This window comes from Neodiprion virginianus, chromosome 5 (genome assembly GCF_021901495.1).
Source record: "Neodiprion virginianus isolate iyNeoVirg1 chromosome 5, iyNeoVirg1.1, whole genome shotgun sequence".
In the NCBI taxonomy this organism is placed as follows: domain Eukaryota; kingdom Metazoa; phylum Arthropoda; class Insecta; order Hymenoptera; family Diprionidae; genus Neodiprion; species Neodiprion virginianus.
This window is the reverse complement of record NC_060881.1, coordinates 30,704,011-30,717,333: the sequence shown is the minus strand read 5'-3', so window position 1 is coordinate 30,717,333 and position 13,323 is coordinate 30,704,011. Positions and strand designations below refer to the sequence as shown.

Genomic DNA, 13,323 nt, shown 5'->3' with positions numbered 1-13,323 from the left:
GAGATATCTCGTTTACCGCAAGACTCCTTTTTTTTTAGAGGTACTCCCGAAGATCGGCTCTAGCAGCTATAAAATCCATTATTATTACAAATAAAAAATGTCAGAATGAATTTCAATGTTACCCCAGCATCTACGTAATTTTTTATACGAATAAATTGAAATGTCTCTTCATGAAAAATCCTTGCAAAATTGCTTTTTTCGGCCTCCTGACTGGGTATAAACCCTTAAGCGGCAAGTTTCAAACAAACCTCCCGATCTCCTGTTTCTAGTTTTTCTACTATCCGATTCACTTTCGCCGTTCTTGAATCCGTGCGCAAATCGTTTATAGACAAAACAAAAGATGACGGTATTTCACGGAGGTGCAAAGAAGGCGAGGAGAACGTATTCCAGCGAGCTTACTCCTCACGACCCTTAATCGACACGATGCAGAAGAAATTGGATCGAGTTAAGCGGAGGATCGCTGGAGAGGCGTTTCAACGTGATAAGAGAAACCGCGGCGAAGACGTTGACGCGAAAATCTACGAGTCAACTCCCACCGTCTTTTTCCATCATTTTTGTTTTTTTGCGACTCCCCCCTCTCTCTCTCTCGCTCTCTCTTCTCTTCTGTTTCCGTTTGCTCCCTTGGCACCTTTTTTCTTGACGTATACCGCGAATGACGGATGAGGCTGTTGGAATAAATTTTAAAAGGAGAGAAAACGCTCGACGCTCAACGCAACCGGACAGCATTTGTTTGATTAATTATCCGCACTATTCTCTACCCGATTCGAATCTGCGATAATATCGCCACGGTGCACCGTTCAACCACGGTTCGAAAATTTATCACACAGACGCCGCGTGAACATGTGAAAATTTGAATAAACGAATACGGAAAATCTTTGTGCACCTGGAGCACGATCGCTCAAGCGGCGAGGAGAAGGGCGTTAAGGTCAGAATATAATTCCGTAATTGACACGAAAAAATAGTTGAGTGTGGAATGGCGGGTCCTTTTTAGCCCCGTAAATCCCTGTTTCAAAATGATGCAAGTCGGAGTTGAACCGTGCGCGGTAACCAAAGGTTCATTTCCGTTTCATACATATAATTATTCGACAACCGCGGGGCAAATTAATTACGCGTTAGAGGAACTTTGCAGGGTGCGTACATTAAATTATAAATTCGAGATGCACGTGCGGGCAGTAAGTTAATTTTTCACGTGAGAGGGGCGAGAGGCGAAACCGGCTCGCCGCCGCTAAAAGTTGCGGAAAAGTTTAACGCTGGCCTGCTCAGTTCGGCTCGGATATCTCGTGGGAGGAATTCGTTACTGCATAAATCGAGGGTCGAGAGGACCTGAAAGTTGGGAATATATTTTACAATTTTTTCATCTCCCACCACGTGACAAATTTTACCCCCGCCCTCTCGCTTCTTTGCAAAATTTTTATCTTGTTTCTATTTTATTCTCCACGCCTCGAGTCGACCTTTCTTTGCCGTACTGTTTCACCTAACTCCTTAGTTATCCTGCACAGCTTCTATTGTTCGTCCTTACGGCCATGATACACAATGCCGCTGATTGTTTGTTTACCCGAAAACAAACCCCCAAAGCCACGAGGTAAAGGCTCGCTCGAGACTTCGAACCCGAGATCTAACCCACCAGCCGAAATTCACCTCTCATCCGCGGATTTCTATAACCGGCCGGATAATCTTCACCGATTAATCTCCGCTTTCCTTTGCATAAGAAATTTCCTCATGGGTATTCTCTGCAGCTCTTTAATAACCATAATTATACCTCGGATACTCCAACTTGCTGCTGAAACTTACCTGATCCTTGGATGATGCTCGTAATACTCTTGAGCAACTTCTCAATCCGCAACCATCAAGAATTAGCTCAGTTATCGACTGATCCGGGAGGTGGCAGTTGTTAATTCTTGGGACTGTATAAAGGACCGAAATTTTCGGAAATGAAAGCGAAATCTGACGAAACAGAAACAAGCAGCTTTTACCGACAGGAAATCGTGAGACTTACCGGACTGAATGATCGACTGCGCGTGCGCAAAATAATCGAACTCTACTAGTCGGTGAGATCGTACAGCGGCAATATTTTCGTCTGTAAAACAGGTCAGCCAACTTACCCAAAACGAGACATAAGTGTCAAACTTTTCAGCTTGGAATGGCGATTTGAAATTACGTCGTCACGATGAGTCCTACAACAGTCAACAGCCGTCAGTCGGTTGACAGAAAAAAGTTTGCCGAGCCTTCCCGAACCGCAAAATCGCCTATTCGAGATCTGTTTAGGCTAAAAAAGTTCACGTCACTTACATAACCTCCGCAGGGCTCCGAGTTTGACAGTTGAAGCTCGAGGTTGGTTAGCCTGCACGAAAATCCGACTAATTGCTAAAAGCCCGCGCATGCGCAGTCGGCTGTTAAATCTGCAAAGTTTCACCGTTTCCTCGTGGTATAAACAGGGTCTGAGTATGTGAAAAATTTGTTAATGTTTCGACGCTTCGGAGTTTCGACCATTCGGACTGCTAAAATCCTACGCTTCGGTCAGGAATTGGGGTTTGGGATTGAAGTGGACGCGTTACGGCGTGGCAAAGTGGAACAATTTCGCGTGTAATATCCAGCCCGATCCCCAGATCTGGCAGGTTGTAATTGTGGCTTTGGGTCAGGAAGGCAGTTGGACACAGTGATGTACATACTGATTGTGTAGCATAAGCTGTCGGAGGGTCTAGAAACCGGCTTGTTACGGAGCCTATCGATTAAGGCGATTAGGGTGTCGCGTGGCCGGAAAATTTCTAATCGGTCTTCTCGGTGACACCCGACAGCCCCTCAACTCGGCTCTGTCTTCCGCATCCCGAGGCTCTCGGCTCCCCTTCCGCATTGCTGTCGGCCGGTTTTATTCACGCTTCAGTTCACGTCGGGTCAACGTTATCTGTACCCGCCAGCATCACACCGCGGGGAGCAGCTCGAGTGTCGTTTCGTAATGCTTTTTCCAACGGGTTTTCGGGGACGAGACGTCACTTTCGATCTTCTTCCACGTCCTTACACCCCGCGTAGAAAGCTTCGAGGATGCGGAGGGATCTCCTCTCCGTATTTCCACCTGTGCGCATCGCTATGAATACCCGATTAAAAGCTGCATCTATAATCGCGTGTCTGGAAAGCAGCGTCGTCGGTAATAAATGGATGATACATCGTCGCGGAGACAAAGACGATGCTTATAAGCGTATCGAGTCTATATTTATTTATGCATTCATTTCACATCGACGGGACACGCCCAATTAAACAATATATAATATAAACTAAAGTAGCCAACGCGTTTAGTTGCCATTAATGGTATTACAATGACGGGCGTAATGCTTTAAATTCTACACTCGACTTGGCAAAGCCTCGCCGACGTTTAGATTTTGTCTTGACGTGGTAAAGATTTGAATTATATACATCAAGCTATTCAGTGTGTTTGTTACAAGCATTCTGTTAGGCATCTATTAGGAACATGAAAGTTGAATGTTGATAACAGTTCCCTGTATTCAATAAGTTTAATCCGCTATTGTATTTGTCATTACAGAAACAATGACATCGAAAATTAAAATTTAAAAAGATAGGATTTTTGTTTTTACTCTAATGCAAAAACTTTCTGTATCGCGGCAATCGGACACTTTACTATTACTTATTGTTAGACAGTACTTTTCAACCTCGTTAAAAAATTCTTTCAACGATTGGAATCGCGTGCTTTTATTCAAAGCATTTACCAACACAGCGGTATTTTATCCCTCTACTAAATTGAAAAACCGCACGTGTAACAGATACCATTTCGCATCCGAGCTCGAGGCTTGTTTTTTCGGTGAGAAGGGAAAGAATGAAACACGACGGATGAATTGGAAAGGGGCGGTAACGTAATTAAGCGAAGTTAGCCAACTTGATCAAGTGTCCAAGTTTTTTTCTCCTCCCAGTGTCTCCTCGTTCTGTCAGATCTTGATTCCCTCGTTGATCATTTTCCCGCGGGATAAATTTTATTGTCAACCATCTTTGTTTCTCTCCACTCTCAACCAATCTCTCCCGCGTCCAATTGAAATAACGCGATAAAGATCTTCTTGACTCGAAAAAATTCGTGACGCCTACGTAATCTCTACGAGCCGAGTTTGACAGATAAATCTTAAGGTGGCCAACCTGTACGAACACAAGTTCGCGCATGCGCAGTTGCAGGCTCGATCTACCGTCGCGAGTTTCGCCGTTTCCTGCCGGTTCTCACCTCGAGAATCGTTCAATTTCTACCCTCGACTACCGTGCGAGACTCAAGTAAATGTATCGTAAGCGGAATAGACCGTCTTGAGCCGATGAATTTTTCAACGACACGCGCAAGACTGCAAAGACTCGTTCGTGGGTAATCGTAATTGTCCCTGAAGGAAATAACCTCGGTTTAGTAATATTCAGTGTGTGGGGGAGAGGGGGGGGGGGGGGGGTGGTAAATTTCGTCGGCACTTTTTTAAATATTCATCGACGCAGATGTACATTCTTACCTCGAGGCGCTTACCGTCTCCTCTGCCATCAACTATCATTTTCTCAATCTCTGTCATGCATTTTTCTTCCCCTCGTTATACTTTTTTCTTATCATCCTACAATATTTTCAAAACTTATCTGCGTTACGTTAGTTCAAATTTTGATTTCAAGTTCTCTCGTTGTTTCGTCTCGTTACACCGTACATTTTTCGTCCCATTGTACGTATTTGAAACTTTCCGTACCGCCCGAGGGGACTCGTCCTTTCAGGGTGAATGAACGCTCTATTATATTATACCCCATCAAGATAAACCCAACTTTCATGATCACGGCTGCTTCCGGCATGAATCTCTGCATGCCATAATTGCCTGCATACCTAAATACATCGCCCCGCACTGACAAAGGACGGATTGATCATTACTGTAATATGCACGCGGCGGGATTCAACCCCGTTGCAGTTATACCGCAGGATCGATTTTCCTCCTGCAGACTTATAATGCTGTATTTATAAGAGTCCCTTGCTCGCGCCAGCGATAGCTAGGCACGTTCAGTTTACACTGCTGCATGATGCAGGCTTATCGCCCGCGTTCATGGTGAATTTTCGGACAAGTATAAACGCTGCGGAAGTTCACGTGTGCGGATATAAAAAATTTCCATTTCGTACATCGATTGATAAGACGTAAATCACGCCGCGTGTTCGTTAAAAATAGAAGCTGCGAGAGAATTCTCATCTCACAAGCCTCGGAGTTACTACGTAACTGCAGATGTTCGCCATATTGTGCCAACTGACCGAAACGCCGAAGGTTCCTCGTTATTGGCGTTGATGGGTATTACCGGATTAGCAGATTACGAGATCCGTAACTCTCGAAGCGAGTTGAGAAAGAGTGAGAGAGACGTATAGCCGGGGCCAATAATCCTGGGAAAACTTTGGCTTACCAGATCCATATAATATAATTACACCCGCTGCAGGGCTCGCGGCAGCGTAAAATGGCGTAGAAAAATCCAGTCAAGTATATTTTTCCTCTTGCATCCCGGACACGAACGGATAGATATATATTTAATTATATCCTCCATGGCTAAGGTAGGTATACGAGGTATGGTACAGAGAAACCCTTGCGAAGTCTGTACTCCCCCCCTCAACCCATCGGAAAATGGAAAAGCGGTGGAAATAGAGCGAAAAACAAAGCATAACTTCATCGCGATCCGAGGACACACACACGTGTGGAATATCGCTGGGTTTGCAGTATCGTAGGGAAGTGATCGAATCGGATAGAATGAAAATAGGGCCGCTGGGGGCTCCTTGCGGTTTAAAGAGAATCGGAGAATACGAGAAAATTATTAAACGCTCCGGCGGTTTTCGTTACGCTCACAGCGACCGCCTTGACGCATCTGCTGTCTTTTCGCCCGGAAAGTATAGAAAAGGTTCGTGAAATCGACTTTCCGATTGCGGAAACGGGCCAGACGTAGAAATTCAATGGGACATATGTGCTCGTTACAGAATACTTCAGATTGGGGCAATATTTTTTTTCTCTGTTTCGTTGGAAGAAGGTCCTAACGTTATCTATCGTCAATGTAAGAATACTAACTAACAAAGTATAGAATTTTTATCTCAAGTCCAGGAGGTGTCTCATACCCTGTGAATACTTCCTTTTAAATTAAGTGTGAAAATGTTTAATCACTGCTCAGCTTCTTTACGGAATTTTACAAAAATCATCGTGCTGTAACATATTTCTTATCGCGTAGACCTTGAAAGATCGGCATCGTGTCGCCGTTTTGGCCAACAGACGCAAAAAGTTCAAATTTAGATAACGTCTAGTTTCCGGTTGCTTCGAAGTAAAAAGGAAGCTAGCGGCGTTTTTTTTAACACAACTTCACCGTCCACGCGATTGTATTTACTTAAGACCGTATGTTACGATTATTTTGTAAAATTCTACCGTAAAAATAACAAAAAGAAATGTCAACTCAATTTAAAACAGTCCGCCTTCTGTCAAGAGGTTTACTTCGCCTCGACTTGAAGGACGAATCACCTCAACGAAATTGAATTCTCATGAGAATTAATTTATTGTTAGAGCTTTAAAGCTTCGGGAGACGATACTGCGCTGCTCATTATTATTATTATTATTATTATTATTATTATTATTATTATTATTATTATGCTTTATTTCAATTTCTGCGAGGAGAATATTCGCTGTGATTGATTGCGACAGTTTTAGACGAGACTGTAGATAGGCTTGAAGGGTAACTGCAGGAAACGCGAGACAAACACAGTTGTGGAATTCCATTCAACTAATGGAAACTCTCTCAAGCGTATAATTTTCCGGACATCTGCAATATGCCATTCGGACGAGTTAAGTTTGTTTCTTCAAATCGATCAGTCTAGCCATTTCTCCAAGTTTTCAGCATTTGGTATTTAAAATAAATAATCGTTTCACCTGGTTGTAATCGAGAAAAAAAAAAAAAAAAATGGACGATGCGAAATTTTTCGTCAAATATTGCCAGAGAAATTCGAGGCAAGAAAATGAGGGGAAGCGGCTTGAAGCTGACGCCATTTTGTGTCCTGTTTCAGGACCGAACATTAAGACGGCTGTGGCGATTTTGAACTGCCTTCTGGCGCGGCAGCTGTGCTTCGAGGATCCATCCTGCAGCGCCATTTTGGAAATCATACCGAGGGTCTGCGGTCCGGAATTGGGTGAGTATAATAGACGGCTAGACGATATAACCTCTTTAATAAACCTCACCACCCGCGATGCAGGATCCGGTAGGAGCGATTTTCTTTTCTTTTTTTTTTCCCCATCACAGACGCAGCCTCCTCGCAAAATTAAGATTGTTTTAACGCGTCGTTGTGATCGGTGAATGGATTTCTTCGATAAAAAATGCATTTTCAAAGCTCGGTCATTTCATAAGTTTCATCAACGGTAATGATCACTGTTCGTGAAATGATGTATCGAGCAATTCTTTAGACTTTATCTCACGTCGCTGCGTCTCTTGTTCTTTCTACTGAAAAATCTCAAACACCGACACTTGACAACAAACGAATGATTCCGAGTGATTCAATGTTACAAGAAAAATTACGCGGACGTTTTTGTATCACTTTTCTCCTCACCAGGCACGGCACGAATTTTTATCCGCACTGCAGGTCGGATTCTGATCGCACTGCTCTTCATTGTTTTTTTTTTTTTGTTTTTGTGTTTTTTCTTGTCTTTTTTCTTGGCAACTTGGCCCTAATTACAGCGGCATGAGACTGAAACGCGCCTGCAATAATACCGAGAAAAATGTCAAGTTTTTTTTTTTTTTTACTATACATACAGTCGTCGTAACTATTTTCATTTCCTACGATAGGCAGAAAAAATGTACGAGACATTCCACCCGAAAACCACCTACGTCTGACCTTCGCCATATTCGATTTTATTTATTTTCAAGTATAGTATCGATCGTAGCAATTAATTGGGCAAGTCGATCGAGACAAAACAAAGAAAAATACACGACTTTGATCAAAAATATTTCATTCAATTCTGTGGTAAATATTTGCGATTGGTACCTAAATGGCACAGAGACTGGACAGTAAACAGAAGATATCGGGTCTGAACAAGTTGGCCATTTCTGGTGTACAGTGTGCAAGAATTCGTATTTCACCGAGTTGAAATATTTTTTGGAAAACTCTGTGAAAGAAAATTTATTATTTATTTTTATTTTTTTGCACACTCCACACACACTTTAAACTTACAACAGTCACCGATGGCGAGGGTCATACGTAGGTCGGTTTTGTGTAGAATAGCTGTAACCATAAAATCAAGCACGTGTTACCATTATTTTTAACGACCACTCGTAGTATATTTTTTTTTTTTGTAACTATCAGTGTCATTCGATGTCGGTGCAGCAATGATATAATATATTGCTCAACAGTGGTTTTCATGTCCCGGATATTAAAGTGGCTGTGATTATTTATTTCACCGAGACCATTTCACACGTGACTGAAAAAAGCGATATTTAAACGAACGATTCGTTTTTTTTTTTCTTTCTTTTCAAGTTTGAAGTTTACGTAGAAAAAAAAAAAAAAGAACGCCACGTAGCCCAAAAATTATTTTCTCCGTTACCCCGCGATTCATTCGGCGAATATCCGTGTTTGAGAACGTAGAAATTACGAGTCAAATCGTGATTATGTCATAAAACATCCCCCCCCCCACCCTCCGCGCCGCCACCTTCCTTGAAACACTGCAATAACGTAAAGACCAGAGCCAATCTAATATTATAAAATCGTTTGTTCTTTTGTCGAGCTTTTTTGTAACTACCCAATTCGTAACAAGGTCTTATTCGAATTTTTTGGCCGAGGGGGGGGGGGGGGGGGGAGGGGGAGGAGGAGGATTCTCGCGTCACTGAATTCTTGCAGTTCGCGAAACCTTCCCCCCCCCCGCCCTTCGCCCCTTACCCATTAGGGCCAAATACCAATCGATAAACAATAACGTACCACTTGTATCTTTCCACCGCTGCAATTGGCTTGCCCGGAATCCAATCCAATTTGCTCTCGAGCGTATAGAAGCAGCCGGGCGTACGCCCGTCCCTTCGCTTTTTATCTCTCCTCTCTTCGCTCTTCCGTTTCATCTATCTCCCGATCAAGTGAGTGTGTGTGTGTGTGTGTGTGTGTGCAGGACGCTCGCCGCAATTTCGATAACCGATCATTTACTCTATAAAATCGTAATAAAAATTCGAATTCGTGAATGTGACATGTAATACGGGCAGACGGGGAAAATAACGAAATATCGGAGATACCTGCAGGTTTTTTCTGCGGATGCGAATTACGTGAACTGGAAAAAGAAATTGACTTTTTACGAGTAAACTTTGTTTACTTGATTCTTTTACGCTTGTTTCCTGATTCAATAATTTGTTCGATTTCAATGAGACCTGTTGGAATTTAATAAATTTATTCAGATCGATGCAACGGTGTTGTTTGATTCAATTCTACTTTTTTCAACAACAAGTTGATATATTTGCAAGTCGGTATTGAAATAATCGAAGCATTCTGAATCACCAAAATTTTTTGATTACTTTCAATAAAAGTACTTTAATTTTTGTGAACTTTACTTGAGTCGAGTAATTATTTTGGGGACTAAACGTCTCGGATTATTTGTATACTACTTGGCCAATGTTTACTTGTTAGAACAGAAGAATAGAATCGAGTAACCATTGCATTGATCTGAGTTGATTTAGTAGATTCTGTTACGTCTCATTTGAACCAAACAAATCATCAATCAAATAGAATGTATCATGCACTTGTACAAAGGTTATTTTTTCAGTTTAGATTGCGGATTCAATATCATACGCGATTGATCGATTATCTACGAGATAATTTGACATTGAAAATACGTTAAATTTGTATATAATTCGTACTAGCTGGTAGAAAACCAATAAATATAATTGTAAACAAGAATTTAGGTATAGAAATTTTTCATTTTGAATCTATGTCAAATGGTTGGGAATTTGGTAGATTTTTGTTAAATCAGATTCAATGTTAGTGCAATCTTGAAAACTTGAATATTTATAGATACCAACATCATGAAAAGAGGTCTTTAGCAGGATTGTAGATAATAGTCTTCTAAACAAAATAAGACTATAAAAGATTTGAAATTAAGAATTGATGGACTTTTTTCTCAACTACTTTGTTTTACTTTACTGAAATAAGTGAGAAGTAATGATTCTTGACTCACCAACCTCGTACGTTACTTTCTTTCTTCGGTGAAAAATACGTTTCTTATACCCAACTTTTCGCTGCACGGTAACTTAATTGTAAGTACCTATAAATTATTGCGTTGAATCCCACGGCGATCTTTTCAGATCTTATACGTCGTACATTATATTCAAAAAAAAAAATCTCGTCAAGCATTAAAATTCCTCTTTGGAATAACTTCGAAGGTTCTTTTTTCATCCAACAAACAAAATATGAAATTGAAATAATTTCTAAAATCAATATCCGAGAACTCGGTGAATACAATCAATCGTAAACAGACAGAAAAATTATCGTATCGTAAAATTTTACAGACACGTGTGGAAGAAATTTCACGTCAGTCGAGAAAATTTTAAAATTTCACCAACTTGTTCGTGTCTCCGAAAAACTACTTGTTCGGAAATCTATCGGGATGAAGGGGGAAAAAAAAGTAACCGAGTAAAAATTGTATTTTTTTTTTATCCATCACCGCGTCTTATTTAGATGAGAAAACGGTAAGTCGATTTAGACGCTTCTTGGAATTTTTTCACGGAGCCGAGATTTCGAGAGGTAGACCAGCTGGCTGTAATATAACCCAGCATATATGCGATGTCAGGCAAGATTTAACAGATTCACCAGGGTGCAGATGGAGGGGGGGGGGGGGGGGGGGAATAGGAGGCAATAACGATTTTTTCTGCCTCTAACTCTGATGTACAGTTTTCTCGAAAATTGGCGCGTAAAGCACACAGCAGGGATTGAGAGAGAAAAAGCGAGGGATAGGTAGGGAAATGATACAAAAAAAAAAAAAAAACGAATGAAACAATTAAGCATGACACGAGAAATTTGAGAAAAATAGCACAAGGTCAGAGCAGAGTTGGAAGCAATAAAGGATTAAAATGTGAAAATCGAATTACACCGTTGAAAATCAAATCTCGCGGTCGTCGCATCGCCCTTAATTTGACACTGGGGATGATCCCTTTTCAATTTCTACCGTACTTTTTCCCTTTTACTTTTTCTTTTTTTATTCCTTCTTGCTTTTTGAACGCGCTGGGCAAGATTTATCGCGAAAGTTTGAACGCATTGCGCGGCGAAGGAGGACGGAGTAAAGAGGGGGTGAAAATTTAACGAGAAGAAAGTCAAGGGACTTTATACTACGTACGTATATAGTTGCGTATATGCAAAACGAGTGATTACGAATTCGGCGTTTGGGATGCTAATCAAGTATGACCAGATGTTGTTACCCGCTTTGGCATTATACATACCGCCAACTTCCCAACCCCCGAAAATCCCTCTCCCGGAAGACACCCAGCAGCCGACCTTCGGACTGAAAAAAGTCCGGAAATCCTTTATGCATGAACCTGCGTGATATATATTTTATAACAATATGTGTACGTATCTATGTGCGTGAATTATCCTTGTACGAGTTTCAGAGGCCGGTGTTTAAAACAAATTTTTCATACCCGCCGGGCTCAGATATTCAAATATATATCTGAATTCAATGAATCCGTCTTTTTTTTTTGCCTCTTCTTATTATTGCATCTTCGTTAAAAAAATCGCCGCAGGCAAATCTCTATCTCGCCATTTTGAATACATACGTATAATGTACATTTGAACGTCACATTTTTATTGTAGCTTGGGTTGAAAATTTTTCCGTCAACATTATGTATCGCATCTTTTTATCACAGCTTTGCGGTATATCTTACGTCAGGATAAAAACCATGGGAATGAAAATTGCGAATTGATGAATGTAATTTCCCGGGAACAAGATTGTCCGGATTATCCAGGTTCGTGACTTTGTACAAACGAGCTTTGTGTACTGTAATGTTCGTTAATACTTCGGGATTTCGGCTAACTTGTTTTCGGTCCGAAGCAAAATGCGAACTCGATTCTATGCGAATTATGTGACGATTACTGGCGATGCAACCGACGTGAAAGATTGGTAAGTCATTGTCATATAATTCGTATAGAAACGAACTTGCATTTTTTTTCGGACCGAAAACAAGTTAGCCGAAAGCCCGAGGCACTAATGAACATTACTGTAGACAATTTCTCCCTGGAATTTTTCATACGCGAAGCGCAAATGTTTAGCGCGAATAAACATGAAACTCGACATATGCATACATCACTGACATACATATATATATATCATATATATATATATATATATATATGTATATATATATATATGATTGTAAGCTAAAAAGAAGGTCGATTGCAATCTGTGTGTTACATGGAATTTTTACTTGCCAAACGTGCGGAATGAGAATTATAAAAGAAAAAGAAAAAAAAAAAAATCACTCAAAATATGCGAGCAGTCGGGTAACTTGACGGCGCAATTAGAATGAATAAAGTATGAAATCAATGTTGAAATGAGTGAAAAAAAAATTTGTATAACGGAAAAAAGTGAAAGATAAAAATAATAATGCTGGACGTTGAAAGGGGTTGAAATTTCAGCCACAATTAAAACGTTGCGGCCGGCTGTTTTTTCGAGTGAGCGTGAAAAATACCAAAAAGAAAAATTAAAGAGGGAAAAGAAAGAGCCAAAAATAGTGTAATACATCGGCTGGGCAACAGTTCGAAAATACGGGTTAAGAGAAAATTGTATTTTTTTTTTTAAATTGCCTGTTCAACTAAACAGTGCGAATTAGGTCTGTACGAATGTGTCTACGTATGCACAAAACGTTCGAAAAGTAGAAAACAAAAGCACAAACAGCTGTCGAATGATCCAGTCGGAGAAGGGAAACAATTGATCCATTAATCTCTCACGGCGAGTGATTCATTTTTTGTCGAAAAAAAAAAATTAAAAGAGCAAAAAGGAAATAAAGAAATTAAAAAGAAACATGCAGGTTTCAACATTTTACCGAAGCGTAATGAAGAGTTTGTTGGCGAAAAGTCGATACGTTTTATTAATTTAATTATACGAGATGGTGGTAAATTATAGAATGATTCTCAGACTGTTATGTTCGTAAGATACTAAATTAAAAAAAAAAAATACATACACAGATAATATTGGAATTATAAACGAAAATTTAGATATTGATACTTCACTTCAAATCGTTTCGAAATGATTAAGAATCCAGTAGACTCGTTAGATTTCACTCTGCGATGGCTGATTTTGTTCAGAAGATGATCTTCTGCGAGTTCATTGAAATACTAGAGCA

General features: G+C 40.5%; 1 protein-coding gene across 4 annotated transcripts in view; it reads left to right on the top strand.

The window, feature by feature from the left end:
- Positions 1-13,323, top strand: part of LOC124304935 (uncharacterized) — a 63,365-nt gene that overhangs the window by 15,597 nt on the left and 34,445 nt on the right. For all 4 annotated transcript variants that reach the window (XR_006908293.1, XM_046763742.1, XM_046763740.1 and 1 more), the window contains exon 2: positions 7,031-7,153. Coding sequence is in view for 3 of the 4 variants with exons in the window: in XM_046763742.1 (XP_046619698.1) it covers positions 7,031-7,153 (123 nt within the window). In the remaining variant the exon portion in view is untranslated. The remainder of the gene's footprint in view (positions 1-7,030; positions 7,154-13,323) is intronic.